Source organism: Seriola aureovittata, chromosome 24 (genome assembly GCF_021018895.1).
Source record: "Seriola aureovittata isolate HTS-2021-v1 ecotype China chromosome 24, ASM2101889v1, whole genome shotgun sequence".
NCBI lineage: Eukaryota > Metazoa > Chordata > Actinopteri > Carangiformes > Carangidae > Seriola > Seriola aureovittata.
In genome coordinates, this window is record NC_079387.1 from 6,061,613 (window position 1) to 6,088,778 (window position 27,166).

The window sequence follows — 27,166 nt, forward strand, 5'->3', positions numbered from 1 at the left end:
CTGATCAAAGTTGAATCTGATCTTTGGATTTAATCCAAAATCTAACACGTCTAAAATTGGACAAATAAAAACACAATATTCACTGAACAAAATTGATTCTTTAATGGAAAAATTAAACTAAGTGTTAAATGCACCCAGGCTCATCCAGGGGTGCCAGCTGATAGCAGACGGGTGCTGATTAGGGTCAAACTGAGGTGAGAAATAGTGTGTCAGGATGTTAAAAAGCTGGTGTCAAATCTTCGCTGATTCCATTTCCTTGGTGTGTTTCTTGTTTTTTCTAATGTGCCTGACCTAACTTTTTCATATTGTGAGACTAATGGAACAGCTTTGTTCAGTGTAATACTAAAGATCTCATTATGTTCAAGCTATCAGTCTGCTGTCCCTTACACAAGAGACCAAAAATCTTTAATACTGTGAAATAGCGGGAGAGGAATCTTGGGAAAAGCTCACTTTTCAAAAGCGCAAAATGGTTTGAAATTCAGTCCTTCGAATGCAGCACCACCCCGCTCGTCTGGAGGACCCTGTGCCCCAGGATGAAAAACAACAGCACCTTGAGTGGTTCACAGTGTGTTTTCTTAACGCGCCGGTTTCTTTCCGTCCCTCCTGACTGTGATTAGTATTCTGGAAAACAAATCGCCTTATTTTCCTGCCGTGTCCGTGGGGGGATATTGATATGGACCTGGGGACGCTGCATGTCAACTACCGCTGAATAATGTGACCCCTTTGTCTCATTACCATAACACACACAAACACACGCACGCTCGCGAAACCCACACTGACACTCGTGCCAAATACAAATAGCTGAACCCTTTATATTGTCATGTTATGATCGTCTGTAAATCATGATGCGGCGTGTGTATCCAACGTGACCTGACTAGCTGGAAGGACTGTGTATGTATATATGTCTGTGTGTGTGCGTGCGTGTTGCAGTGCCAAAGCGATTATCATGACATACATGAAAGCCATATAAAATAGCATGCGTGAAGCAGAGAGAGATAAACACTGCGTCTGTGAGTATTCTTGTCCATGCACACGGCCTAGAGCACCGAGTTATAAAGCGTCGCAATATATGTGGCCCACAGCTGACAAATGCGGAATTATTTTACTCCATTTCATAGAGGCAAGAATACACCAGCCCACACATATCCTGTAGCCTATCACTTTAACACATTATTTTGCTTAATTTTGATAAAAAATCGTCTACTTCGCCCAGAGTAGATTTAAACGACTTTGCTCAAATTGAAGTACACTACATTTCCAAGAATGCATTTCAACAACCATTTGAGGACAGATGTAAACATGATGCAGTCAGTACGCACCAGCTGAGGAATAAAGACAAAAATAACAATGGACTTGTGATCCATACACAAGTATTCTTAGTCAGATTATGACTACATTACATTCTTCTCTGTAGAGGTGAATGTCAGGAAAGAATCCAGTCTCTCTCATTTTTCCCAAAATATTTGTTGAGCATCAAAATGGAGAGAGGGAACCAGAAATAGAATAATGTCCTCCGACAACAACAACAACAACAACTGACACTTATTATTGAGGTATCAGACAGCTGCTGGAGTTTAGCTCAACTGTTTTCATGGCTTGATGCATACAAACACATTCATGCCATTAAAGATGGTGTCCCGGTAAGCCGTTACCAGTGAGCCAGCATGTAAAAGTGCCCTGTAAAGTTTTTGAGTACTGGTCATCCTTGGACAAACACAGTTGTGATTAATAACATTAAAAACATTAAGATGAGCTAGTTTCAGGATCCTGGTAAAGTGAATGCTAGCTCACTGTCACGTTGCAGTTTGCATCCAAGTCTGTGCAGACTCATATAACATATGTAGAGAAGACTGAAGAAATTCAATGAGAGGTATTAAGTGTATATTCCCATAATTAGCGTATAAATTCATCAGTTACGGCCATAAAAACCAACAACAGGCCAACAAAAACCGTCACAGTATCACCGTTACTATGTTGTATCCAAGCCTGACCTTTGACCTCCATGTTCGTAGAGGGCAGGAGAGAGCAGGATTTCTTTACTCTCAATAACCTCAAGACATTATTATGATTATTGGTCTCACCCAGACTGTATGAGCCAGGATACAGAGTGTGAATGCATCATGGTTACTGTTTTTTAATTTTTAATGACCAGGATATGAAATTATCCCGGCTGCTGTAAACAGTATATGGTGTTTACATGTTGCAACTCACAGATTTTAATAATTGATGTACGTGCTAAGAATTAATTAGCCAAATGCAGCACATCCTGCATGGTACACACAAGGGAGAGAGACACACATGCATGCAATCAGTGATGTTAGCACACTGTATAAAAGCATTGTCTAAAAATGCACACCACAAAGACACAACTGTGGACACAATCTCAGACACAAACACACACACACACACACACACACACACACACACACACACACACACACTTCTCACAGTTAGAGGAGGAACAGTGCCACCTTGCTTTAGTCAAACACTACTGCATGCTGGGACCACTCAAGCCTCTTTACATAAGCAACAGCCACACACACACACAAGCTCACAAACAAACATACACACTTCCCTATTTCATCCACTGGTACTAATCAACCCATTTTTCTTCTTCTCTCTCGTCCCTGTCTAGCACTGCTGTGTGTGCGTGCGTGTGTGTGTGTGTGCATATATGTGTGTGTGTGTGTGTGTGTGTGTGTGTGTGCGTGTGCGTGTGTGTAGTACGGGTCTATTGAGATGCTTTGCTTTTGTGCTGTTGTCATTTATCTTACGACTGCCCCCCTTTTCTCCGTTCTCTCCCTCTCATGCTATTCTTCATTCTTTCTTTGAACGAGAGATGCATAATTCAGAAGGAGCGCGCAGCATCCTGACAGTAGTATGGTAACCCAATCATCTCTCACAAACACACACACACATACACACACACACACACACACACACACACACACACACACACACACACACACACAGGCACTCATATATAGAGTACACACATACACAGAGAGAGAGAGAGAGAGAGAGAGAGAGAGAGAGCTTGTGACTCACACACAGACACACTTTCTTCACTAAAGTACAGGTTTACACAGACTATTTTAGACATCTGTTTTTTCAAGCACTAAAATGTGAATCACAGAGAATAAACCTCCTACTCGCAGTGTCTTGACTGAAAATGAAAGCCTGCAGTACCTGACAATTTGGCATGGTGTATAGATTTGCGATCGCTCCATAGCTGAAAGGATTCAAACTGCAGTTTACGGTCAACTGATGATACTGTGCACAAAAGCAAATACTTTCTCCATATGGCTCCTGACTGTGCATTTGTGTATCTGCTGTTGTTTTTCATTCTCTGAATCGCGAGCGCCTGAGGTGTGAAGATTCTGGGAAGTCGAGTGTTCGCAGGCAGCGACAGAAATTTCCCCTCCGTGTGTGAATTGGATGCTGTTCAACAAAGAGCAGACATGATGTGTAGAGAATGAGTTTCTCCACGGCTGGAGAGCGCGATGAATATTGACAGTGCACAGGTACAGAGGGGTGAAGTTAAGTATCTCACCCTGACTGAGCAGAAATTTGGCTCTTGATATCCATGGCATCCTGTGAGAAATGGCAATCAATTTCAAACAAGGTGTACACAGTTATTTTGCCCTCTTAAATCGACTGGCAGGTAATTGTAATTAGTGATACTCTTCAGTATGAAGAGCAGTGATGTTGAGGTTACAGCTACATTGGACAATCTGAGAAACACGTATTATTATGTACTATTTGTGTCATTTTCAATTTATAACAGCAGATATATTATGATGAATTCTGATTATTTTTTATATACTTATATTCTGTCATGCCTTTGACATATTTTAGTTATTGACTTACTCCATTTCCCAGAATGCCTCTGAATAGCACCCAAGGCTTGAAGATGGTGCTAATTCATGTACAAGTTCAAGTACAAACAAGAGTTGCACGGTCGACTGCAACTTGAAATCAGGAAACTTTTCGAACATCAAGCACATTTTATTTTGTCAAAGCTTTGGTATATTTTAGAAACTTAAAAAAATATGGCCAAAATTGTTTATATTTCCCAAAGTAAGCTGTTGTATATAGCTGTATGTATATATATGTTGTATGTTCTGAGTTATAGAATGTAAAGAACACAGAGAATATGACCTCAGTGGCCTCAATCCTGAGGAAGGGACAATCAACATTTGTGTCCCTTTAATGTCTTTGTAAAATCAAGTGCATGGCATTGCATTCTGGTCTATTGAGGCAGTTGTCAGTGCAGAAATCAGCATCCCTTTCACTTGCTTTAGTCATTGTTTAACACTGGCAGAAGATTGATTTAGGAAACAGACAGTTATGATAATCGAAGCTGTTTGGAAACACCTGGGTGCGATATAACAGTTTATGTTTGGTTAGTAATGGCTCAGGGTTACAATATTACACCAAACAACAAATGACAAGTATCTTAAATGTAACGTACAGCAGTTTCTTCAGTGTCTGGAGTGACTTAGAGTAGGTTTTCCCTCTAATAATGGACAATAACATTACACAGTGAAGCACCGACTCACTGCGCACATACTACAAACAAGACTACATGCAAGCAACCAACATTACACGCAGCCGAGCATGTACCAAAAACTAATCTTTGTTCAAGAACACATACTGTATACACTCAGCCTACACAGATACACACATTTTCAGGGCACCGTAAGGGCCATCTGAGGAATGTTTGGCCTGTGTTATTTAAACAAGTAGAAAATTGGTTGTATTACCGGTGAGAGCAGGGCTAATCCTACTTCTGTTCCTGCCTGAATCTATACAGCACACTACCAGATGTGGGGGATTACCTCTCAGGAACACACATACCGGGCTTTGGGCCTGCATGCACACGCACACACACACACACACACACACACACACACACACACACACACTCAAATCACTGCAACACACAGTCAAGCAGTGTATAAGATTAGAGAAGCAACCACAAACACACAAAGGAGGGCAAAAAAAGACACACACACACTCCCTCTCTCTCTGATACACACAAACAGATGCACAATCCAACTTGTGTGCTGGTGGTAAGGGACTCGGTTAAAATAATGAATCATATACAGAGACATCACTACTTGAACCTCTAAATCTCTCTTTCTTTCTGTTTGATGAGATGCCAGTGGTTCCAAACAGCGGCTAATACTTCCACATTGAACATAACGTCTCTTTGATGCTTCTGACAGAATGAACACTCGCACACCAAAGTAAATTCCTCTGTCTGTTGGTACAGCGGTCTTAGCATTTACATTCATGCAAATTTAGCAAAGGATGACCCAGAACTCGTACCTCTTCCAAAATGTAAAAATAGCCGTAAAATAGCAACAAAAAAAAAAATCATGTCGTTATTCAACCTCAATTTCATTTTCAATCTCCTTCCTGACAACAGATCTTTACAGACACTCATCTCTCCATAGATATTATTCGGTACAACAGTAGACTAAACAAAATCACAAGAAAGATATGAAATCCTCTCAGAGAAGCAGTGATGCAGGTTAAACAGTATTTTCCAACAGTGTCAGACCCAAATTGCTTTTAGTGACCAAGCTTTTCTTATATTTTCACACCATTCACACAGATTAGAACAACATACGTTAATACAACTCACTGACCCTTGGATGCAAAGAGGGAAAAGGTTTTTTTTTTTTTAAATACATACTTAAATCAGGGCTGAGATCAGAATCAGGGGTAATATAATATAAACATTAGGGTCACATACCAGATATTTGGATCCTGGTTCTTTTTGGGAATTCTTACAACAAATCTCTCCCAGAGAGATTTTATCAGTCACTCAGTTCACCCTGAAGATTATTGTATGTACTGAACTTTGTTAACACTACCATGCAACTGTCGCAACTACCGACTTTCAAATGTTGCTATTGCGGTAATATCACTGCATAAACTTTTCAGCTGCAACCATCTTCGTCCAGTTACTTTTCATTCTAAAATGGCATCTTAGAGTTCAGCCGTGTGGCAAAACCTTTTGTAAAATAAGTGTGAATGAAGTGGGGTTCAAATCCAGCCGGCTAGAAGTGGCTCAATGAGACACGCAGACCTCCATTCACATATTGGAGTGCAAACACAAACATTCAATCCTATTCCACCTACACCAACAACACACACACACACACACACACACACACAACTTAGCAAAGGTTTTGGGGAAAAGAAAAATTTGTAAACCTGCATTATTAACATGTTATTGATCACGCTGCCAAAAAGTTAGAAAGGTTCTTTATGGCACAGAAAAGGGTTGAGTTATAATTCTCTTTCTCTCTCTGCATCCACTAACACACACACACACACACACACATCTGTCGCATCAGCCGCAGTGATAGAGCACGTATGCGCCTACTGAGAGTATACACAACCATTAACACACACACATTCATACGCGAAGCCAGCCACCAGCTGAGGTATTGCGGTGCTGGCTATGCTCAGTGACACGCCACATTATTATTTATGCACACTCATAAAGGGAGAGGGTAAACTCTTCATAAATCACACACGCCCGAGAGGCCTGAAAGAGAGAAGGAAGGATGAGGAGAAGGAGGGATGTGGGTGACAGCAGAGCTCCAGGCCTCGTATTTCTCAGACCGGCAACACAAATATCAAACCGGCTCGTTCATCACTTCTGCAGAGCAAACACATCAGTGGTGGTTACACTGGTCCTGCTCCGCATCTGTGGACATGACACACTGGTGTGCGCACACACGCACACGCACACGCACGCACGCACACACACGCACACACACGCACACACACGCACACACACACACACAAAGAGGACACACACATTTCAGGAACAAACGGGAGACGTGTATTCCCTCTGCGCGCAGAAAGTCATAACCTCTTTCTCATAAATGTGCATAAATATGCACAAATACACACTCAAACACACACTCCTTTATACACAGATACACAGATGGAAATCACAAATGTTTTCTAAAAGTCAGAGCCAGAGCCTAATATTCAGCTTTCTTTTCCCTGTGGCCGTCACAGGGCCAGCTGCTCCCTCCACCCCTTCCTCCTCCTCCTTCCCTCCCTCCCTCCCTCCTTCCCTTCCTCCCTCCCGGGATCTGACAGAGAAATAGAAGGAGTGATTAACTCAGAGCTGCGAGGCTGCCGCCCTCTCACCTGTGGCTCTCTCCTCCACAGGCTGCCCCTCCCTCCTCCTCTTCCTCCTCTTCCTTCCATCTGCCCTCTCTTTAACATCACACTTTCATTCTATACGTCACCTCTTTCTTTCTACCTCTTGCCATCCTCTTTGTGTAGGCTGAGCTTTGAAGTGATATTTATGATGGTTTAAGTGGAAAATCTGTACTTTTCATTGTTATTATTCATTAAATTATTAATAATTTACTAGTTTTCCACTGTGGCCATGATGTAAATTCGTTCCTGTGGTTTTCCATTTCAGGGTCAGAGTGCTTCCATGGCCTGAAAGTGCTATTCATCAGCTCAGATTACGTCTTGAGGGGTAAACATTCTGTTTTCCACTACAGTCGAGCTTGCTTATATACAGCATATATGAACTATACATTACCGACATTCAGTACTTGCCGTTGCCATGGAGAGCCAACATCACCCAGAGCCTGAGGGTGTTTGGGAGGGGGAAAAAAAAAAAAAAAAGCCTTACGTCCAGTTCTTTCTTACACCCATGAACATATATGTTCCTGCTAACACGCCTTATCGGATAGTAATTGACTCAACAACATCAAAGCCTGGAGGGGATTTGTGCTGCATTACACGTCTGCAAGCCCCAGGAGTACAAAACACCACCTGACAGCACCATCCATCCATAAATATGAATGTCAGGGGGCTGGAGGTCCCACTACACAGTTTACAGCACCACCAAGCTGAAAATAGTTATGTAGTATATAATGTGTGGAGCACTGCTCGGACTGTATAATTTTATAGAGCAATTTAAGGAAGGACGCTGAGCTCATTAACTCAGTGTATATCAGCTTCTAATTAACATTCAGTGCAAAGCCGACACTCGCAGCGTTGAAACAATTTTCCTTCCTTTTCTTCTTTATAAGCTGGTGTTTCGCCAGGTTGGTAACAATGCTTTTACTACAGATATAGATCTCAACACTAAAATAAGTAATTTGACAAATAAGTAAAAACAAAAACATATATGCAACTAATGGCAAGAAAAGAAAAATGTTAAAAAGGGTCGAAAATCATGAACTAACATTTATAAAGCCAGATTCCTGTTTTGCGGCTTTTCTATGTTTTGCAACATAAAACTCAAACTTAACGTAATACAAGGCACCAGTTAGGAGTTTCTGAACTGTTGATCTGCATCCTCACCATTTATTTCATACACTGAACCATTAATCAATTATTTTTATAATTGTGTTCTTTTTTTTTTACAGTTAACTTGATACTGTATTTTAAGAAATATCATCATTTTGTTTTCCTGAGATTCATTTCAAATCCAAACTCTACTTATGCGAGTGAAACACCCTCTCCTCCTTTCCTTAGGTCTCTCCCATGTCAGATGTAGGCCAGCTAGTAATTCAAGTGGCCAATTCAGACACATTACCGTTCACAGAGCATCATTCATTAGGCCAATCAGTTAGGTGATGAGGGTGAGAGGCAGAAAAAATGAATAAAAGCAATAATAGAGTGTGTGTTTGTGCATGAAAGTGTATTTGAGTGCGTGCAACACAATGGACACAGATGCGGTTTCAGCTGTGTAATTGCACCAGAATCATTAAATATTTAACTGAAATAGTTGGATTCACTATTACAAGCATCCATCTTCTTGTTGCTGTGAAAATACACACTGCTACAAACACACACACACTCGTCCGGGAGTGTGACTTTCTGCTGATTTGAGTTATTAGCAGTTGGAGTGAGCAGAGACCCAGTGAGCGGAGGGAAAACACCCCACACTTTCACACACCCTCGGACAAACACACACATGTACGCTAGTCTGGGGCAATGTCATCTAGGAAAACAGATGGCTGGTGAGGCTGGTTAGGTCAGAGAGTAGATTTGCTGTAAACAAGCTGATCTATAATAGATCATTAGCTGGATGTGATTAGCTCATCTGCAGGCTGCTGTGCCAAAATCCCTGTTAACTGATAAAGCTAATACTGACAACAAACAACACAAGCTGCAGCTTCACAACAATATCAATATGACTGAATGCGACGGTTTTCCATACAGAAATTCATGTTTGGAGTCATGTAGCCGCTGTAGTGAGTTACACACATAATTTGACGCACGGACCACGACAAAGACCGCCTCTTCACCTTCTCCTACTACACTGATTATACACGTGTCATTAGAAAAGTGAGTCCACAGAGCACAGTGCGCCTCTGGCCTCGGAGCGGCTGCCCCCTCCAAGGTTCCTCCTGCCACAGCAGGCGCAGGCAGGTCAGGTTACAGCCTGACCGTCTCGCTCCATTAGGAGCTAATGGGCGGTGTGATGGTGACACAGAGGGCAACATAGAACCTGTGCGATTAACAGAAGGAGAGGCACCAAAGGACGACGTCTGAGGGTGTGATGACCTAACGCAGCCTCTATAAGTCACACACACCTACGCAAAGAAAACAGAAAGGGGCCTGATCCTAACTGAATCCTGGTCTTTTGCTTCAGTGAACTGATAAATCACTTTGGAGAGGTGCCATCATTCAAAGTCACAAGGTAGAGCAATGGATCATCTAAAGAAATTAAAATTCCGAAGTGCAACTTTATGAGAAAACTCACGCGCGTGCAGTTAAATGAAAAGACGGGCACAGCAAGAATTATTTCTCCTTAAGCCTTCCTTGGGTTCCTCTCATCATAATTACAATCAAACAGAGCTTGCTGAATGTGTGTGTGTTAGAGTGTGTGTGGGGGGTATTGTTAATTGAATATCATCAGATGAAGAGCTGTTGTGATGCTCAGATTGGTGGGGGGTTGAATCAAGGTCGAGACTGATGAGATATGATCAAATCAGCTCAAGTGACCGAATCCCGCCGGGCAAAACATTCACCCACTCCGGTCTGATGTGATCTGATCTGCAGGTAACAGTCTGACACAGAGATAATCTAGCTTTATTCAATATACTGTATGTTTACTGGAGATTTGAATATATTAATGCGTCAGTTAAGTTCATGAGAATGAATAATTAGTCAACATCAGATTCATGGAAATCAAATCCATCCACAGTTTGTTGTGTCATTTTCAAACAATGACTTAGAAACGCGAGACAACATTCATGCAAAATGGACAAACAATATTTAGAAATATGATTTCACATAATGACAATACTGGAGCCATGACTGAAAAAACCTTTAAATTGAACATTTAAAATACCCATTTTCCATTATGCAATTTAGTGTCAGACCATCAAGTCTAAAATGCTCAACATGTCTTGAGCCTCCAGGCTTCAGCAGGGATGGCAACCTTACAAAATAAATGTTCTTTTTGGAAAAAAGAAAAAGTCAGAGGAAAATCAATTAAGAAGACAAAAGAAGGAACATAATGACTGACTACAGGTGAACTATCACTGATTTATTTTATACCCGGGCCAAGTTCAGAATCCATGCAAGACTTCTAATTATTATTCAAATGTGTGAGACGGACATGGTGTTGAACGCACTCCATCTTCACAGGTACGAATGTATGCATCGTGATTAGTATGTGAAGAGGGTATAGATTATGATTACGCTGGCATGCATGTGACATTTTCTAATCAGCGCACTTGAACCTCATGCTCCCGCTCATCACTGGCCATTCAGACGGTGTGCAGAGTTATGTGACTATTCAGATGCCAATCAAACGCAGCTCGCCGCAACGCTGAATGAGGGGGAATGGAGGTGAGGGAGCGAGGTGTCACAGAGCGTCAAAGGCTAATCAGCACGTCTGCACCTCGCAATCACTTCCCCATTCACTAAACTTATTCTCCGGCAGGTTAGCACGTTTTAAGTAATGCCTTATTGTCGGCTGTCAGAGGGGCCGACATCTGACATGTAGTAAATGACTTCAGGCAAATCACCCGACATAACTAATATAACAAGAGAGTTCTACTGGGACAAGTGGAAATAAAATTTACAGCAGTATTATTTAATTTTGAGTTTTGAGATCTGAAGCTAAAGACTAAACTTTTGGCCACATTTGACTGATTTCGGTTTGTGTTGAGACGGTGCAGGCACCTACAAAAGGCTCTTGCAACTTCAAGTATTTGCTTGTTGTATTGTGTGTGTGTAATTGAAGACAAACGATCATTTCCTTTTAAACTGATTGTTTACATCCATGTTTACATCAGCATTTCTTCTTCATTTCCATGGTCGATCAGGGCTATAAAATGGATTGCATACTCAACACATTCAAACTAATAAATGTTAATGTGTACCAGGCATCTCCGAGTGTCTGAATAGAGCAAGAGATACAAACAAAGAGTCGTCCTCTCATCAAAATATTGCTCCCCGAGGCCACTGGTGGTCATAAACTCTACAGGTTTCCATTACTTTAGAATCAAATGATCCGACCTGACATGAATCAGATGATCGGATTTGTAAGTAAGACAGAAACTGGCACAGGAATGCCAGCTATTATGTTTGAAGTTATTTGGAAACAGTATCTCCATTTTAGTGAAATCTATTTTTCAACTGTAGATTATTCTGTTAACTACCTATCAAGCATGGACTTGGCTAAAAATGGATTTGAGAAGTAAAAAGAAGTAAAAACTTCGCAGCTACATTTTTGATTTCTTCTGATGATCATAACTCTTTTCATGACTTCATATATATATAAAAACAGGGCTATCATGCATATCTGTTTAATCTGTTAACTGAAGTGCGTAAATGATTCCTTACGTGTTCTGTAATTAAATGAGATCATTATTCAAAGAAGTGTCAGTGTCTCTTTAAAAGATATGAGAGATAACTACAGACCCACTGTAAATATCAGAACGCCTTTCCATGTGACCGATTTATTTCTCTAGCATTGCGTCGTCCGCTGTGACATGCAGGCAGAGAAGATGGATGATGGGAGATGGCCTCATAATCAAGCAGTTGACATTTCAGAGCAAGATCAGCTGAGATATGCACCCATACCATTTACATTCCAGCAACCAGAGACTGCACAGGAGGTTCATGTCCGCCTTGTAGGCGTAGTGATTAAAAAGGGCTAATTAAAGAGAGATGGAGGAAATCATTCCGTTTTTTTTTTTCATTAAATTTCCCATGAAATTAGATTTCACATTGGCTGCACTGGATGGAAGGTTGAGCTTTTTATGTGTTTTTCCCCTTGAAGAAAACAAGGTCCGTGTAGGGTAATGTAATGGTGTGTGTGTGTTCGCGCACATGGAATGAGGAGTGACAGTCCACTTATGAGGAGACGTTATGCTCCCTGAGTTTAATTCTCATTCTGGAGGAGATCAGCGTGACAGGAGAGGACACTCACACATGTTAAACTTTCAAATTTCAGCTGCGTGTAGGTGAAGGACGGGAATGATGAGAGACTTATAATCAAGCAGCATCTACATGGCGTTTCATTTTTGTGGCACCCAGTACCATTTTGGACAAAGTACTGTTCACTAACTACAGTATCTCTCTTTATGCACACATGTGTAAAATTCTGTGTGTGTATGGGAGTGCTCACCAACTGGAACCTAGTGTATAGCTTGTATGCTAATGGCATGCTGGCATTGGACAGCCTGCCAGACAGCTCTTGTGTACCGTGGCGACATATGGGAGTAATGGCCGCGGCTAATGCAGGATCCCAAAGGATTGTGAATGGGAGAGAGTGACAGTTCTGGTAGCTGTAAATGGGCAAATGTCTAGTGGTAAAGTACTACATCTGTTAATAACTGCTTTTGAAAAGAGGGAGAGGGAAGAGGAGAAAGAGTGAGGGCGAGATGCGGAACTAAAGAGGGAAAGGAAAGGAAAGGAGATACTACGATACCTAATCGATGCATAAATTCTGCAAATGTGACGGTACTTGTTTTTCTACAATACCATAGATGTCACAGGTCCTGAAGAAGTAATTTTTCCAGGACTGACTGGCAGAATAATAACCCTGGATGGCTTCTAGTCTGACGTGAAACACAAAGGGAAGAGGAAGAAGAAGAAGGAAAGCTGACAGAGGAACAATTACGACACATTCAGTGGTGGAGGCAAGTGCAGGAGCATCAACAGTTCCGCCACAACTTGTGGGGAAAAAAAAAAACACAACAATGAGCCAGTCTGCACCTCAAAGACAAATTAACTTTATATTAAAACATGTCGTCAAAACGTTAATTTCAGAAATGTTATCATTATTGTGTAATTGTGCAAATTGTGAAAGTGCCACCACACACAAGGTTCACAAAGGCTGGGGCGCTGGAGGCTCATCTAGTAGAGCCCTTACCATTAAGGCTTAGTCCTTACCTCAGCTCTCACTCTCTCTCTCACTGCAGAAAAAAAACAGGAAAAAAAGCTTAAAAATAAAATAGGAGGTTAACAAAGGTTTATGTTACCTGGTTTAGGCTAACACAGTGATAGCTCATAACATGAGCTCTTTGAATGAATATTTTCACACTGTTGGTCTGTCACTGTATTAGTTAATTAATGCTTGGTTGTGAGTGTGTTTTTCCAGAATTTGGTATTGAGAATTGTGGAATTTAAAAAAGGTATTGGAGGCCCTACTAAGGAAAGGAAAAACAACATATGGCAGAATCAGTACCTGACAAATCAAGATACTTTGTGAGTGAACAACTACATAACTGAAAAAGATAGACAAGGACTGATGGATGATAAAGAGGATGAAGCAGGTTAACTTGTCTCCAAATTGCAGTGATTTGAGCAACACAGTGTGACAAAAGAGGGAGAAATCAAAAAGCTTTTGTGCCTGCCCACTTCTCTTCACCATTAACAAAGTAGTGGGGTGTTTGACAGGTCATTGACTCCAACTGCCATGCCTCCAACTGTCATCTGAGAGCTGCAGGGCACACATAACACACCCACAGTAAAGGGTCAAAGAGGAGGAAAGCTTCATAGAGTATAATTGACTGAACCACGACCTGCAAAGGTCTCTGAATACTGTGGTCTTTTGTCTGAGCGTGCATACGTGGTCACACCTAGGCCAACACCCCACGGCCTTCTGCACATTCATCACATTGTGATTAATATTCATGAGGAGGCTGGTGGACGGTGTCTCAGGATGGGGGGCTAATGAACACAGTGTGTATGCATGTCACTGTGCAAGTGTGTGTGCACATGTCACAGATGCAGGGGGCAGAACTGTAATCAAATCACAGCCAGCCCCTCATCTCTGCCCTCATCAACCACCAGTGGCGCTACTTCCGTGCACGCTAATGCTAACATGCTACGCTACTCGCTTTCCTGTGGTTCCGTGCGGGCAGCAGGGACAGCACAGATGTGTGTGTGTGTGTGTGACTGTGTGTTTGAGTGTTGAATAATAGTCAGAGACTGGCCCAGATAAGGGAGGTCTGGACTTGTGGCTAAGCTAACCACTAGGCGTACAAATAGCTACCCATTATCTCTCATTAGCATCCGTGGCCAACATAGGGCCCATGCTGTGTGGTGGAGGGCCCTCACAATGGGACCACTCCGGTATGATTGATGGTGAAACAGCATCAGCCACAATAACAGAACGAAAAAGAAAAGCACTAAAGATAGAATCTGTCGGCTGCGGCAAGGTAATAAAAACGTAGACAAACAAAAGGAAGTCAGACTAATCAAGAATGCCAGGCACAGCTCATTAATCTATGAGAGCCGACACCATTTGGAAGCCCGGAGATAAGTCAGATTACTGGCACGTTGTGAAGATCATGTGCACTCGTCCTTTTCGGTCCGCTATCTTTTCATCAGCGGCAAAAACAAAAGGATGAAATGAGAAGCGAGATGAAAGCGGGGAGGGCGTTTGGAGGATTGGGTGAAAGAATAGAGAGTAAAGAAACAAAAGGTAAATAGGACAGTTCCTGCATGGTGCCGGTTCTAGCAAAGCGGATGCTCTGCAGAGCCCGTAATCACAAAAAGCGCCGCAGCCTGGAAAACTACGTCACTTTCACTTGTTAGTGAAAGAATTTGATCAAATGCCAGAGTGGGATTTCATCTGTGACACCTCATCACCATCACTTTGAGGACGCTGAGAGAAAGAAGGTTTAGGTTGGAAAATTAGTCATTAAAATCCGTGACTCACCCTCTTAGGGACAAATAAGATGCAGATCTTATGATTATAATTCTATCATCCGGGAAAATGAGGCCTCTGTTCTCTGTGATTGCAAAAACATTTTTTTTCCCGCCGTTGAAGATTCTCACTGAGTTTACACATCTATTATTTAGCTCTGTCCCCTTTTTCACAAAGAGTATTTTGCCAAACTTGCAGTTGCCGTGATGCTCACACAGACACACATCAGACACACACAGACACACACAGACACACACAGACACACACACACACACACACACACACACTATTGTTCATGCAGCCTAAAATACCAATTGTTATTGCGTGGTACAGGGTCTGCTGAATATTCCATTTCCATTTCATTTGGCCTTCTTGCTGACTAAGAGTTGGTAATTCATCATTCGTCTGCACCAGGGGCTTATGAATATGGATTTCGGGCAGTTTATTAGCACATCTTAGGAATGCATTATGGGAAATTAGCAAGAGGAATGAAATCTGTTCTTCACAGAAATTGGGCCACTGTCTTTATGTGTATGAAAGGCAAAAAACTCCGAGCCATATCTCCTGTGAAGTTACATCACTGCTGTTTCTGAGAACTTCCCTTTGCACATGGATGATTTACCTGAAATGGTGTCCTTTTATCTGTCTCAGTACAAATGAACATGACAGCTAAATCACACAGCACCGTCAACACTCCTACTGCTTCACTTTCTGAAGGGAACCAGAGGGAGGGCGGTTTGGAGAGAGGAAAGGAGGGGAGGAAATAAATTCACTTCCTTACCAAGCATGATTGGAGCCAATTAAGATGCAATCAGTTTATTTTCTTTGGTCAGATCCATGGCAGAAAAACTCTTTTTATCACATTCATTTGGTTCAAACTCCTAAGAACTAGTGACAAGCTAACCAAGGTTTGGATTTGCAAATACCTTGTTTATTGGACATCCTGTCATCCTGCCAGGAGACAGGCAGTCACAACAAATCCGCTACCAGACTCTAAGCATGGATAAGAATGACAGATTCCCTGCTGTAATTCACTATCCCTCATATCAGGTATAGAACAATAAAGAAGCAGCTTACTGCTATCATACAGTACGTCAACATGGCCACGTGTTCAGGGTTGGATGATAATAACGACAGGACAAAACTGTGTGAGCCGAGATAAACCAAATGAATCGCATCCCTGGTGCTACATGTGTCCCTCCACCTCCTCACCTTGTCTCTGTCGTCCACTAGATCACTCAGCATGTCGTCCATGTCCAGGATCCCTCCTTCAGCGTACTCCAAGTGGTGGGTTTTCACTGCTCTCTCTCCATGCTGGACACAAAGACACCAGTTAGCAAAAATGATTGAATTTGCATTAGGGCTGGTAAATAAAATAACAAATAAGCCTAATAAATAGCTTGAATTACTAACATAATGGATAGTTATAAACCTGAACTAACTCATAAATATTTCACTATCAGAATCCTGCACAGTTAAACTAAAACAGCTACAACAACCAATGACATCTATCACCAATCTTCAACTGGTCATACTGTAATTATTCAATAATAATCATATTATACTGACTGTAAGACTGACCACAGAACGCAAGAAGGCATATTTCACAAATGTTACAGAAACTTAAAATGTCTGGCACTCAATGAGGTGCATAAACAAACACAATAGACACAATTATACAATGGCTGTTCTTATCACACGTTTACAATAATTGTCATAAGAGCAACTGCCAAGTTAAAGAAAATATCCCAGTTGTGTGTGTGCAGTAACAATGTCTTTGCACAAACATGTAGCATGAGATGCTTGACCACTCACTCATCATTTTCAGTTTATTACAGATTTAGGTTCAGTCACTGTTTCAATATAAGAAATAAAAATAAGAATAAGAAATAACTCAACTAGAATGATGTGTTTACAGCAACAAATGTGACACAATACTGACAGTCACTCAACATAACAATGGCATATATTCAGACACAACAGCAGGTCTCCCTGTTTGTTTGGCAGGTACAGTAAGGACAGATGACCTACATTACACTGTACATGCTCAGCACCGGGTTTTAAAAAGTACAGCTTGTACAGAGCTATGCGAGCGTGAGATGGGGGAGGATAGGAACTTTTCCAGTTTCACAGCTCCGCGGGGAGCGGTGGTGGGCACATTCCAGGCCAGTTTCACTGTCACCATGAGGACAGAGGTCAAAGTGAACACACCCCACAGAGCAGGAAGTACGTGGAGCTTCATACATTGATAAAGAGAACAAGGACTTTTGACTGAGCGGCAATCTGAAATCTGTGAACTGTTAGCACAACAAAATCAAATGAGAAGTACACACACAATAGCATCTTCCCCTTTTTGTGACCAAGTATTCACACAATCTGTTGTGGTGATGCTTCTCTGAGTTCATTTCTGGACAATTTAAGATGAGGATGATGATAAATTTTGTAAATTATGAGAACAAAGTGAAACAGAATGTAGTTCTGACCTTCTGAATGGGTTCAGTATTTGCTGGTTTTCCAGATTAAAAGGAATTCCTGGACTTAGAAATCTTTGACAAGCCTTATCGGTTCTAACAATGTGTGCAGTAGAAAATGGCCCATTAGGAACTGCCAATACCAATAAGCAATCTGTCCGGAGAAACACAAGACTACATTACCAGCTAAATTAACAGCTATAGGCAATAAGCCTCAGAGGCTGGAATGAGTTTGGCTAAGACCCAGCGAGCAGCTTCTGCTGTATCACTGAGCCCCGTTGTGAATGGGCTTGTTCTTGCTCCGCTGCATCCAAATGTGAATTATGGGGCACAAAAAAGAGGGTGTCTGCCTTTTACAATGGGCCAAGTCCATTCTCTTAAAACAAATGGTTGGGAAAGCCTGGGACTTCAATCACAGGAATAAAGCCAGAACCTCCCTTTCTTCAGAAGTGCCCATAATACCAACACCAGAGCTCCGAGAGATAGAGCAACAAGTAATCCGCAACTACAACTAGCATACAAATACACTGCAGTTTCCACACAATGCAACGGCATTGTATGATATGCAAACAAGCATGCAATCCACTGAGACAGAGCCCAGAGCATCCTGTCACTGTGAAAATATGAAGTTGTTTCAACATAACATAAAATAAGAGTAAGGGCCTCACAAAAAAGAGGAGGCCTTACTTCCTCATAGTTTGCATTGTTTAAATCTGATCAGACTCATCTGAGAACGCTGGGAAGAAAGTAACCTTCAACATGTGATCCATATCTGGAAACATTACAAGGATAATGACATCTGATCACGTTTGTGCTTTCACACATGGTATTTATGAGTGTCCCTGTCATCTCAAATCCTGCCTGCACTGCTATCAGATCACAACACACACTTTGAGTAGGTGGACAAACAGGGTGAATGTCAATGTGGAATAAAGCATCACTATAATATGCAAGGCAAAGGCTAATGCTACTGTAGTCAGTGCCAGTGGAGATGCCTGCTAGCACTAGCTCTCACCTGCAAACACTGTCCTGCGTGTCATAGCGGTTCCTCAATGATAATGATTATGAGATATGACAAGTGCAATGGTGTGTTTATTGATAGTTTACTCCAGGACAGCACATGTGGGATGGAGACGTTGAAACCGGTGGAGCATGGATGTAGCCAAGACGTCAGGAGCAAAGCATTCACACCTCGCCAGAAAAACTGGTCCAACCTGAACGACTGCCGGCATTCTTCTGCCTCTTAGTGTTTATGTGTGAGCGAGAGAGTGTGTGTCTGTGTACAACAGCAAAGGAGGGAAGGGCATCACATCGTCAGCATTAAGATACACGCCTTAATGAAATGAGAAGCATGAGTGTGAATTTCGGGGCGAGGGATTAATTCACATCAGTGGATTAGAGCGCAACAATGCCCGAGTGTTAATTAGCGTCACCTCTGCAGGCCGTGCTTAAGCACACCTGATGTACTTGTGCTATACTTGTGCTCTGCCAGAACTCACAAGACCATAGGAGACACACTTCCCTGCCTACCTTGTGATGAAAAGGGGTGAATGTATGACACTTCAGAGGGAAAGTAATCTATAGAGAGGAAAGAAGGGAATAAAAAAAAAAACCTCTGAAGTCCCACGTCGTCAATCCCTGGTAATTCCCCTTTGTATCCTGAACTCTTCCCATGAAGTAAAAAACAAAAGGAGTTGGGAGTCAGTCAGTCAATACCAGAGGAGAATTACCGTGACAGTTAGAAGAGTAAATTCCCTGCAAATTACACTATTAAGTCCCCCACCATTTAAACAGATAGCGCTCCTTCTTCTCCCTCTCCCCCTCTCTGGTGAGCAAACACGACACCACTCAAGAACGGTGAAGCGCCAGGGCGATTAGCGAAGCTAAATTCGCTGCGGTGGTGGTGGTGGTGGTGGTGGTGGGGGTGCTATTTCACACTTTGATCCTCAGAAGAATGTGTAATTACACAGCTGCAGGAGGACGGTGTGGATTTAGCCGTGACAAAAAAAAAAAAAAAAAAAAGTCTTTAATGAACGAGTCGATGAGGAGCTGTCCTCGAGTTGGGTCCATCAGTGCGAGTGAGTGGAAAGAGAAAGGAAAGCTGTGGAGAGCTTTTTCTCTGAGGGACGACAGCAGCAAGAAACAGACAACTTGACCTAAGCAGTCGCCAACGTTCTATTGTAATCAAAGGCCAAAATTACTCCTGAACACCACAGAAATAAATTATGTGAAGATGCAACGATCTAATATGACACACTGAGTATTAGCCATGAAATCACAGAGCCACTTTTTTAATGTTAGACAATTCAGTGTTTCCACTCTCCAGTTACAATCATTCTCAGTCAGGCTACAGACTGTTCACATTCCCCTAAATACAAATGAGCCCAGTGATGTCCACACACTGACGAACACAGAATTTGAATTTGGGGAAAAGAGAGCACTAATATTCAATTTCGGCACATTCTCTCTCTCTCCATTCAGCATTTATAAGCAGTATATTACACACTACAAAGCCAATTTCATAGTCAACACTGCTGTCTCACAACATTTTAAGAAGAGCAAGGGACCATGCTGCTTTATCTCCTGCCAACAGCAAGCTTAACTAAGCAAAAAGTTTTTACTGAAGTACTATACAGATAACTCCACCTATTTAATACTGCACATACCTGCAGATGAGGAACTTAGAAAAGACTATTTGAAAAACTAGAATGACCACCTCATGGTTGTATACTTCCGCCAACCAGTCAATTTACAACCTCTACTTCTGTTCCTGAGTTACAACATTGAATAATAGCCAGAAGTGTTTTTGCAGAACATTATGATGTCACAGTGAAGTTGACCTTTGACCGTTTGGATATATTTCATCATTTTATCATATTAGAAATTTGTGTTAAATTGTGTCATAATTAGCATATGAATTCTTGGAAAAAAATATATTTTGTGAGATTACAGTGACATTATCCGATAATCTAAAAACATAATGCCTCCAACCATGACCTTGATTTTTTTTTCTTAATTATCTGCACTGATTAACCATCTATTTACAATCCTGATTGTTTATATGCTGCTTATAAATGGACTTGATCTATTTTTGGTGGACACAGTAAAACCAGACAGGGAGGCAATTTGATTTTTAAAAAGTTCTGAGAACTGATACACAATCACATCCTGTTTTTAATGTCAAGATGTCTGGGATGACCTAATTTAAATTTACATGCCAGCAGGCATCGGTCCTGCTGAAGTGCCCTTCAGCTAAACAGAGAACACCCTCTAGCCTCAAGATGCTGCATAGTAGTTATACAGAACTTTGAAATGGAGGAGTATTTCCCTTCAGGGATCGATAAGGTTAACTGTGACCATTTCCTTGAACACATCCGACAGCCAACGTGATCTAAATTCCAACGCCACAAACAACAGCAGGTTTGAACAGTTACATTAAACTTTAAAAATGCCCTTTGCATAGCTGAGCTCTGACACACATCACATAGGTATCCACACTGGAACCTTCCACTCCTACACACATGAGAAGGAGGGCAAAATGTTCTCAGCTTGTTTAGCGTGCTGTCAGGTCGGTATAAGGGCTGTAATCTGAACTGAACCTGCACAGACAGACCATGGGACAGAGAGACACAGCAAAAGTACCTGGCCGTTTCCCCTGAGAACGCACAACACTGGCAGTCTACATGCTGGTGCCTCAGGCTACAGGCCTACACTAATACAGTAATTGAGTAAAACAGAGGTGGGTCAGCTGTTATCAAGATAGGACTCATCTCATCTGCAACTATGGACGTTTTCCTCCATCACACACTCTTCATAAATCAAACATCTTTGGATTTTTATTTGAGATGTCAGCAGGTTCACTATTGTTTTGCATTCTTTTAAACTAAATCTAATCAAAAATAACTGTTAATTGGAGCCCTAGAAGAGACACTAATTTTATATTAGATTATATTATTATTTTATATAGATGACGAAGTAAGAAAGGAAGTTAAGATTTTATCTAATATTTGATAACTTAAATAAATCTTAACACCTGAGGTGCAAATCTTTACACAAATCCCAGAATCCCCTACTTTCCTCATCATATGCCATATTAGCAGTGCTCGAACAATGTGTGGAAACTATATGGGGAAATCTTTCATTACCACCATGATGGCAAGTATACACTCATATTGTACAAATCACACTGTATAATGAGAAGTAATTTTCAGTATGCAGTTAGTTAGAGGCTTTGTCGGTTAACGTAACTGTTTTCTCTACAGAGGCGATGAAAGCAGCCGAACATGTAGAGTCACAGCTGAGATCACATTAAAATAAGCTGCTAATTAAGAAGGTCTACATGCCATCACTGCAATTCACAGTGAGACTGTGCAGTATCCTGTTCACCATGCACATGGCCATAAACCAACACACACAAACACACCCTCAGCGATTAAACCCAGGTTTTTGACACTGTCCCTGCTGTCAGCGGTGGAGCCGGCGAGAGGGGAAATGTGCGGTTAATGTGGGCGATAAGTAGATTCTGCTGGCAGGAGCAGCCGGGCTCATCTGGTCAGATGTATTTAGTCCTTGCTGGCACTTACAGAGCTGGACTGTCCTCATGACGATCTCCCTCTATTAAGAGAAGTCAACAGACTGCTGAGTCAGCGACTAGCAACGACTCCTAATTAACATGCTCTGTGAAAAGCAATCAAGGGTGCATTCTAATCACACACTCACATTTAGCCTACTTCAGCTTGTGCACCACAGCGTCTCAGTGGGAATCAACAGGGACCGCTGGGCAGAGTGGGCATGGCTGTGGCTGTCAGTGAGGCAGAAAAGAGACAGCTCAGGGGACACAGAGCAAGATGAGCTCCTGCGTGCTTGCATGCATGCATGCGTGTGTGTGTGTGTGTGTGTGTGTGTGTGTGTGTGTGTGTGTGTGTGTGTATGGTTATATAGGTGTTTTACATGTTTGTGTGTGCACATTCACAGAGTGGAAGCAATCCATCAAGCCATCCAGCCACCCAGACGGTCCGTCCATCCCTGCTTCCGCAGCCTCTCGCATCCCCACAAGCCAGCCTCTCCGCTCGCCCTGGGGGGGAGGGTGCGTGGGCGGGCTGAGGGGTACCAAGCCAACCGATAAGACCGGGGCCTGTCACCAATCCTAATCCCCAATCACTCACAGGACAAAGCCTCCTGTCCACCGCGCACATCCCCGACTGCAGCCACATTGAGGACATCAAACAGTAAACTTCCACCTGCCCACTGAGATACCAGGGCTTAAAGGGGGAGCTATTGTACAGGTAGACAGCAGAGGCTGCAGCCAGTGCCACCTCACATACGCACAGAGAGGAAACACACATCAGCACCCTATCACGCCAGGACAGCGTGCATATACAAAGCTGCTGATTAATAAAAGGTCAGTTCAGCAGAATGATTAATGTTCAAGAGATTGTAACATCAGGGTACAGAAAACTGCGGGGGTTTATGTCTTTGTTTATAGGTGGGGCATTCATAACAACACAAGCCAGAGGGAAACAACACTCTACATCCGGGGTTCCTTAACTCTAATAACACCATGACTTATTATCAGTTTGGTTCAAAGCGTTCAGCTCATGCCAGTGGAAATTCACTTTCCCCTCAACCTGTCAGCTCTTACACTTCCCAAGAAGCGAAGTTCGACTCCGATCACATGGCAGAGAGCAACAGCAAAAGGTGACTGAGTTTTTTGGAGCTGAGGCATGTGACAGTCACACCCCATATTAATCATCCAAAATGTGCTGTGGCTGCACTGCATTGTGGTGTCCTGAGGCAAGCTGGCGATCAATTGTGATGGATTTATTAGTTTGATTTGTTCAACATTAGTGCCCTTTCTCTTTCATTTACTTAAACATCAACACTGCTTATGTCATAGATCAAATGTTTAGTATCTGATACATAACTGAACTGTGGCTGCACTCTCCACCAATACAGCAGAACCATATATGAAAGGCACATTAGCATAAACATGTTTAAGGGGGAGGTTTCAGGAGATTTTACTCATTTTTATAATATATAATTTTGCCACCACTTAAGAAATAGTGGCAAGACATTGATATGAAAATTAAAAAGGTCTCAAACCTTTTATGAATGACACTTCTATGACATTTAAAGTTTGAGTAAACCAAACTCTATTCAATTTTAGTAGCAAAATGAATCATTATTTCTAGGCAAATTATAGAAACCTCCCTGCTCATTTAAGATAGCAGCTAGCTTGTTTTCAAGCTAGCTGCTAGCTATAATGCTATGAAAATTATAACCACGCAATTAAGCACGTCACGTGATCCCCACCTCAGCCAAGTTACGGGAGATAGCTTACAAAATGTGAGTGGAATGAAATATCATTTTTTGTGGGCACACATAAACAAAAATAGTGTAAAGGAAAATGTCAGTGACAGTTTGTCTGTTTGTTTACCTGCTCCAAAATCCTGCGGTACCTCCGCGTGGCTTGTTCGACTAAATCCCGGACGGTCCATCCAGCTTTACAGGGAACCACCACCGCGGTGTCGGCGAAAGTTACTGTAACTTTCATACCAACTGTAAATTGAAAGAATTTATGCGATCAGTTAAGAAGTTAATCCAAGTTTTGGTAGTCTCTCTACCGGGAGTTGCTCCCTGTGAGAAGAAAGTGGCACCTGTCTGTCGAAACTGGAGCAACAGGTGTCTCAGGTCAGGATGAAAATACGCTGAAGTCACTTGTCCTCTTTCACCGAGACAAACAGTTGAATTAATCCCCAGAGCACATATTGTTTTCAGCCGAGCCGCCAGGGAAGTTGGTGGAAAATGGCACTTACGGACGCAGAGTATGACTTTGTGTCATGTTGAGCTGTCCGCTGATACACCCAAACAAAACAAACTGAGAGAGGAACCCGGAAGAAATCACAGCGACTCCGGCTCTCCAGGAAATTACATTCCCACTGACACACCAACCACTCTCATAGTACTTTGTTTTACTACCTTTAATGTGTATTTCATTATTTATTCGTATTCAAAACAGTTCCCAGAGTTCCTTATGATTGGTATAGTTTTAATAGTTCTCAAATGAGCAACAATAATAAAAAAAAAACTAAACTAAAATACATATTCCTCAGTTTTTCTGTCTGCCTTCACCTTTAAGTCTCTTCTTTATGGTGATTATATTTTTTATATTTTATATAAACTTAATATACACATTACAATTCATTTTACACTCATTTTTACAAAATATATATATATTAAAAAAAAATAGCAACATCCAGAAAAAGAATACAAAAAGTGGCAAAAGTGACACAGTTTGACAAAATTAAAGACCAATGCTACTTTGAGCTGTTTTGTCATTGTTTGACTCAGTGAATATTACCTGTTTTTGATACCTTAGACATGTTATTGCAGTTGAGCTCATCATTTTTATGTTGTAAGAAATGAATCTGTAAGAATAACTCCTACACAGCTTATAATAATTATAATATATCTTTATTCAATACTGTGCTTCAAGGATGAAAATATTACTTTTACTATTAATACTTTATTGTTGATAATTTACATACTTAAGAAATATGTTGGATGAAGGACTTACTTGTAATGGAGTGTTTTTATATTGTAGTTTTAATTAAGTAAAGGGGATGAATACCTACTCTCACACCTCTGGTTAATCCGATTGGATCATATTGGAGATGGTAGGATTTTATCTGACAGGATTGGATCCAAAATCACATTGTTAATGGGAAATATGTATTAGAGTCCTGTAGTTTCTTTTAACCTGATTGACCCTTTTCCCTTTACTCCTGTTAAGTCATATTATTTTATAGGATAAACAGAAGGACGATGAGGTAAACTGTCCACATGCATTTACAGAGAGATACATTAGCCTAACTACCTCCCTACTCCAATCCCCCAACACACACACACAGGCCACCACACCTCTACTCACACAGACATCACACATACTAATTACCTAATCGTTATTGTCTGTCATTTTATGTCATTAGGTGTGTTGTGAAATTGCCTTTATGGATATTAATGGCAGCTGACACGCTCCCGTGCCTTATTCTCGGGCATTGTTTGGTTTTGCTCTCGGGAATTTTCTCCCCATCAAATCAGAAAGCCACAACGGCAGATGGATTCATAATTGGGACAAGCAATTATTTCCGCTGCCACTGTAATTCATCCGAAATGTATGGAACGGAACAATGATGGGCTGACAGCTTCTTTTGCCTCTTGTTTCATCTCACTCCTCTCATACCCAATAAACAAGGTGAGTATTTTTGAGGGAATTTTTTTGGGGGGGGGGACAGAGAGATGGAAAAGGACAAAGAAATGATCCCTAATTAGGAAATCCTACAGTGGCTGCTTCTTGGGCTCTGATTTTTAAGACAGAACATAATTTCATACCTGGTTTAACACTGTGTTTGCAGAGTCATTGACATTGTATGATGCTGGTTATGTTCCCCAGTGTGATCATCACGGCTGCTGACTCATCGCTCTTTGTTGTTGTTGCCAGCACTTGGCTGCGGTCAGTCAGCCAGCAGTACAACATGTGTGTTTCTATGCAACATTATTCAAACCGTGTGGGGCTGGGGAAAAAGACGGCTTAGCTGTTGCCTTTGCATTTACTTTCCACACTCACCTGTTCTCGGCTTGTTCCAGTCGCTTCCTCTGAGCTGCACTTGGCAACTTTCCTCACATCAGCAGCTTCAAGTGGCAACGTGAGATTGCTGGAAGAAATTTTGAAAGTTTGAAGGACTTCATCACCCAGAAATCATGTTAAGTGGTGCCAGTAATGTATTCTTTAGAACAGGTGTAGAGACTGAAAAAAAATGTTTTGGATGAAGTTGGTGGATCCTAATTGTGAATATGTGAATGTGTGCCTGCTCATTGCAATCAGGATTTTTTCTTTTCTTTTTTTTTTCTTCTTGTTGCACCCATGGAAGTTTTTCCAATTATTTTTTGGGAAATTTTACCTTTACACAGGAAATGCAGCAGAAACCAAACCAGATACATTGTGGTTATAAATCCCAACCACCAGGCCATCAGATGCCCTGACCCATATGTTCGTGGAGGATCATTCATGAGCTTGGTGATGGTTAGGTTTTCCAGAGCTTTTGACCGCATCACACAGCAACTGGCTCGGGTCATGTGATGACCTGAGTTGTGTGAGGTGAGATCATAGCTGCTAAAATATAGTGTTTTGCACCAAGTATGAATGACTGACAATGTTTCTGTTGGCAGGTTTAGTTCTGGTGTTCTCGGACAGCTGCTGTTGTCCAGAAAAAAGCGTAAGTGATGCTTGAGTTCCGCCTATTTTACCACAGATATGTATTAAAATGCTTTTAATTCAAACATGTACACACATACTATATACACACACAGGTGCAGTAACACACTGGCTGGTACATTTCCTGTTTGTTCAAGGTGGTTGCCTGTCACAGTTCACCTTTATGTCAAAGAGAAACAATGGAGTCTTTTGGACATGACATGACAGAGGCCTCAACATGTTTTCTCACTGTAGCATGTGAAAGAA

General features: G+C 41.6%; 1 protein-coding gene across 1 annotated transcript in view; it reads right to left on the reverse strand.

The window, feature by feature from the left end:
• Positions 1-24,536, reverse strand: part of pard3ba (par-3 family cell polarity regulator beta a) — a 143,170-nt gene extending 118,634 nt beyond the window's left edge. The window contains exons 1-3 of the mRNA XM_056370827.1: positions 24,303-24,536; positions 24,083-24,204; positions 16,388-16,489 (exon numbers count right to left, since the gene is read on the reverse strand). Coding sequence (XP_056226802.1) covers positions 16,388-16,489; positions 24,083-24,199 — 219 coding nt within the window. The 5' untranslated portion in view covers positions 24,200-24,204; positions 24,303-24,536. The remainder of the gene's footprint in view (positions 1-16,387; positions 16,490-24,082; positions 24,205-24,302) is intronic.
• Between the last annotated feature and the right edge of the window lie 2,630 nt (positions 24,537-27,166).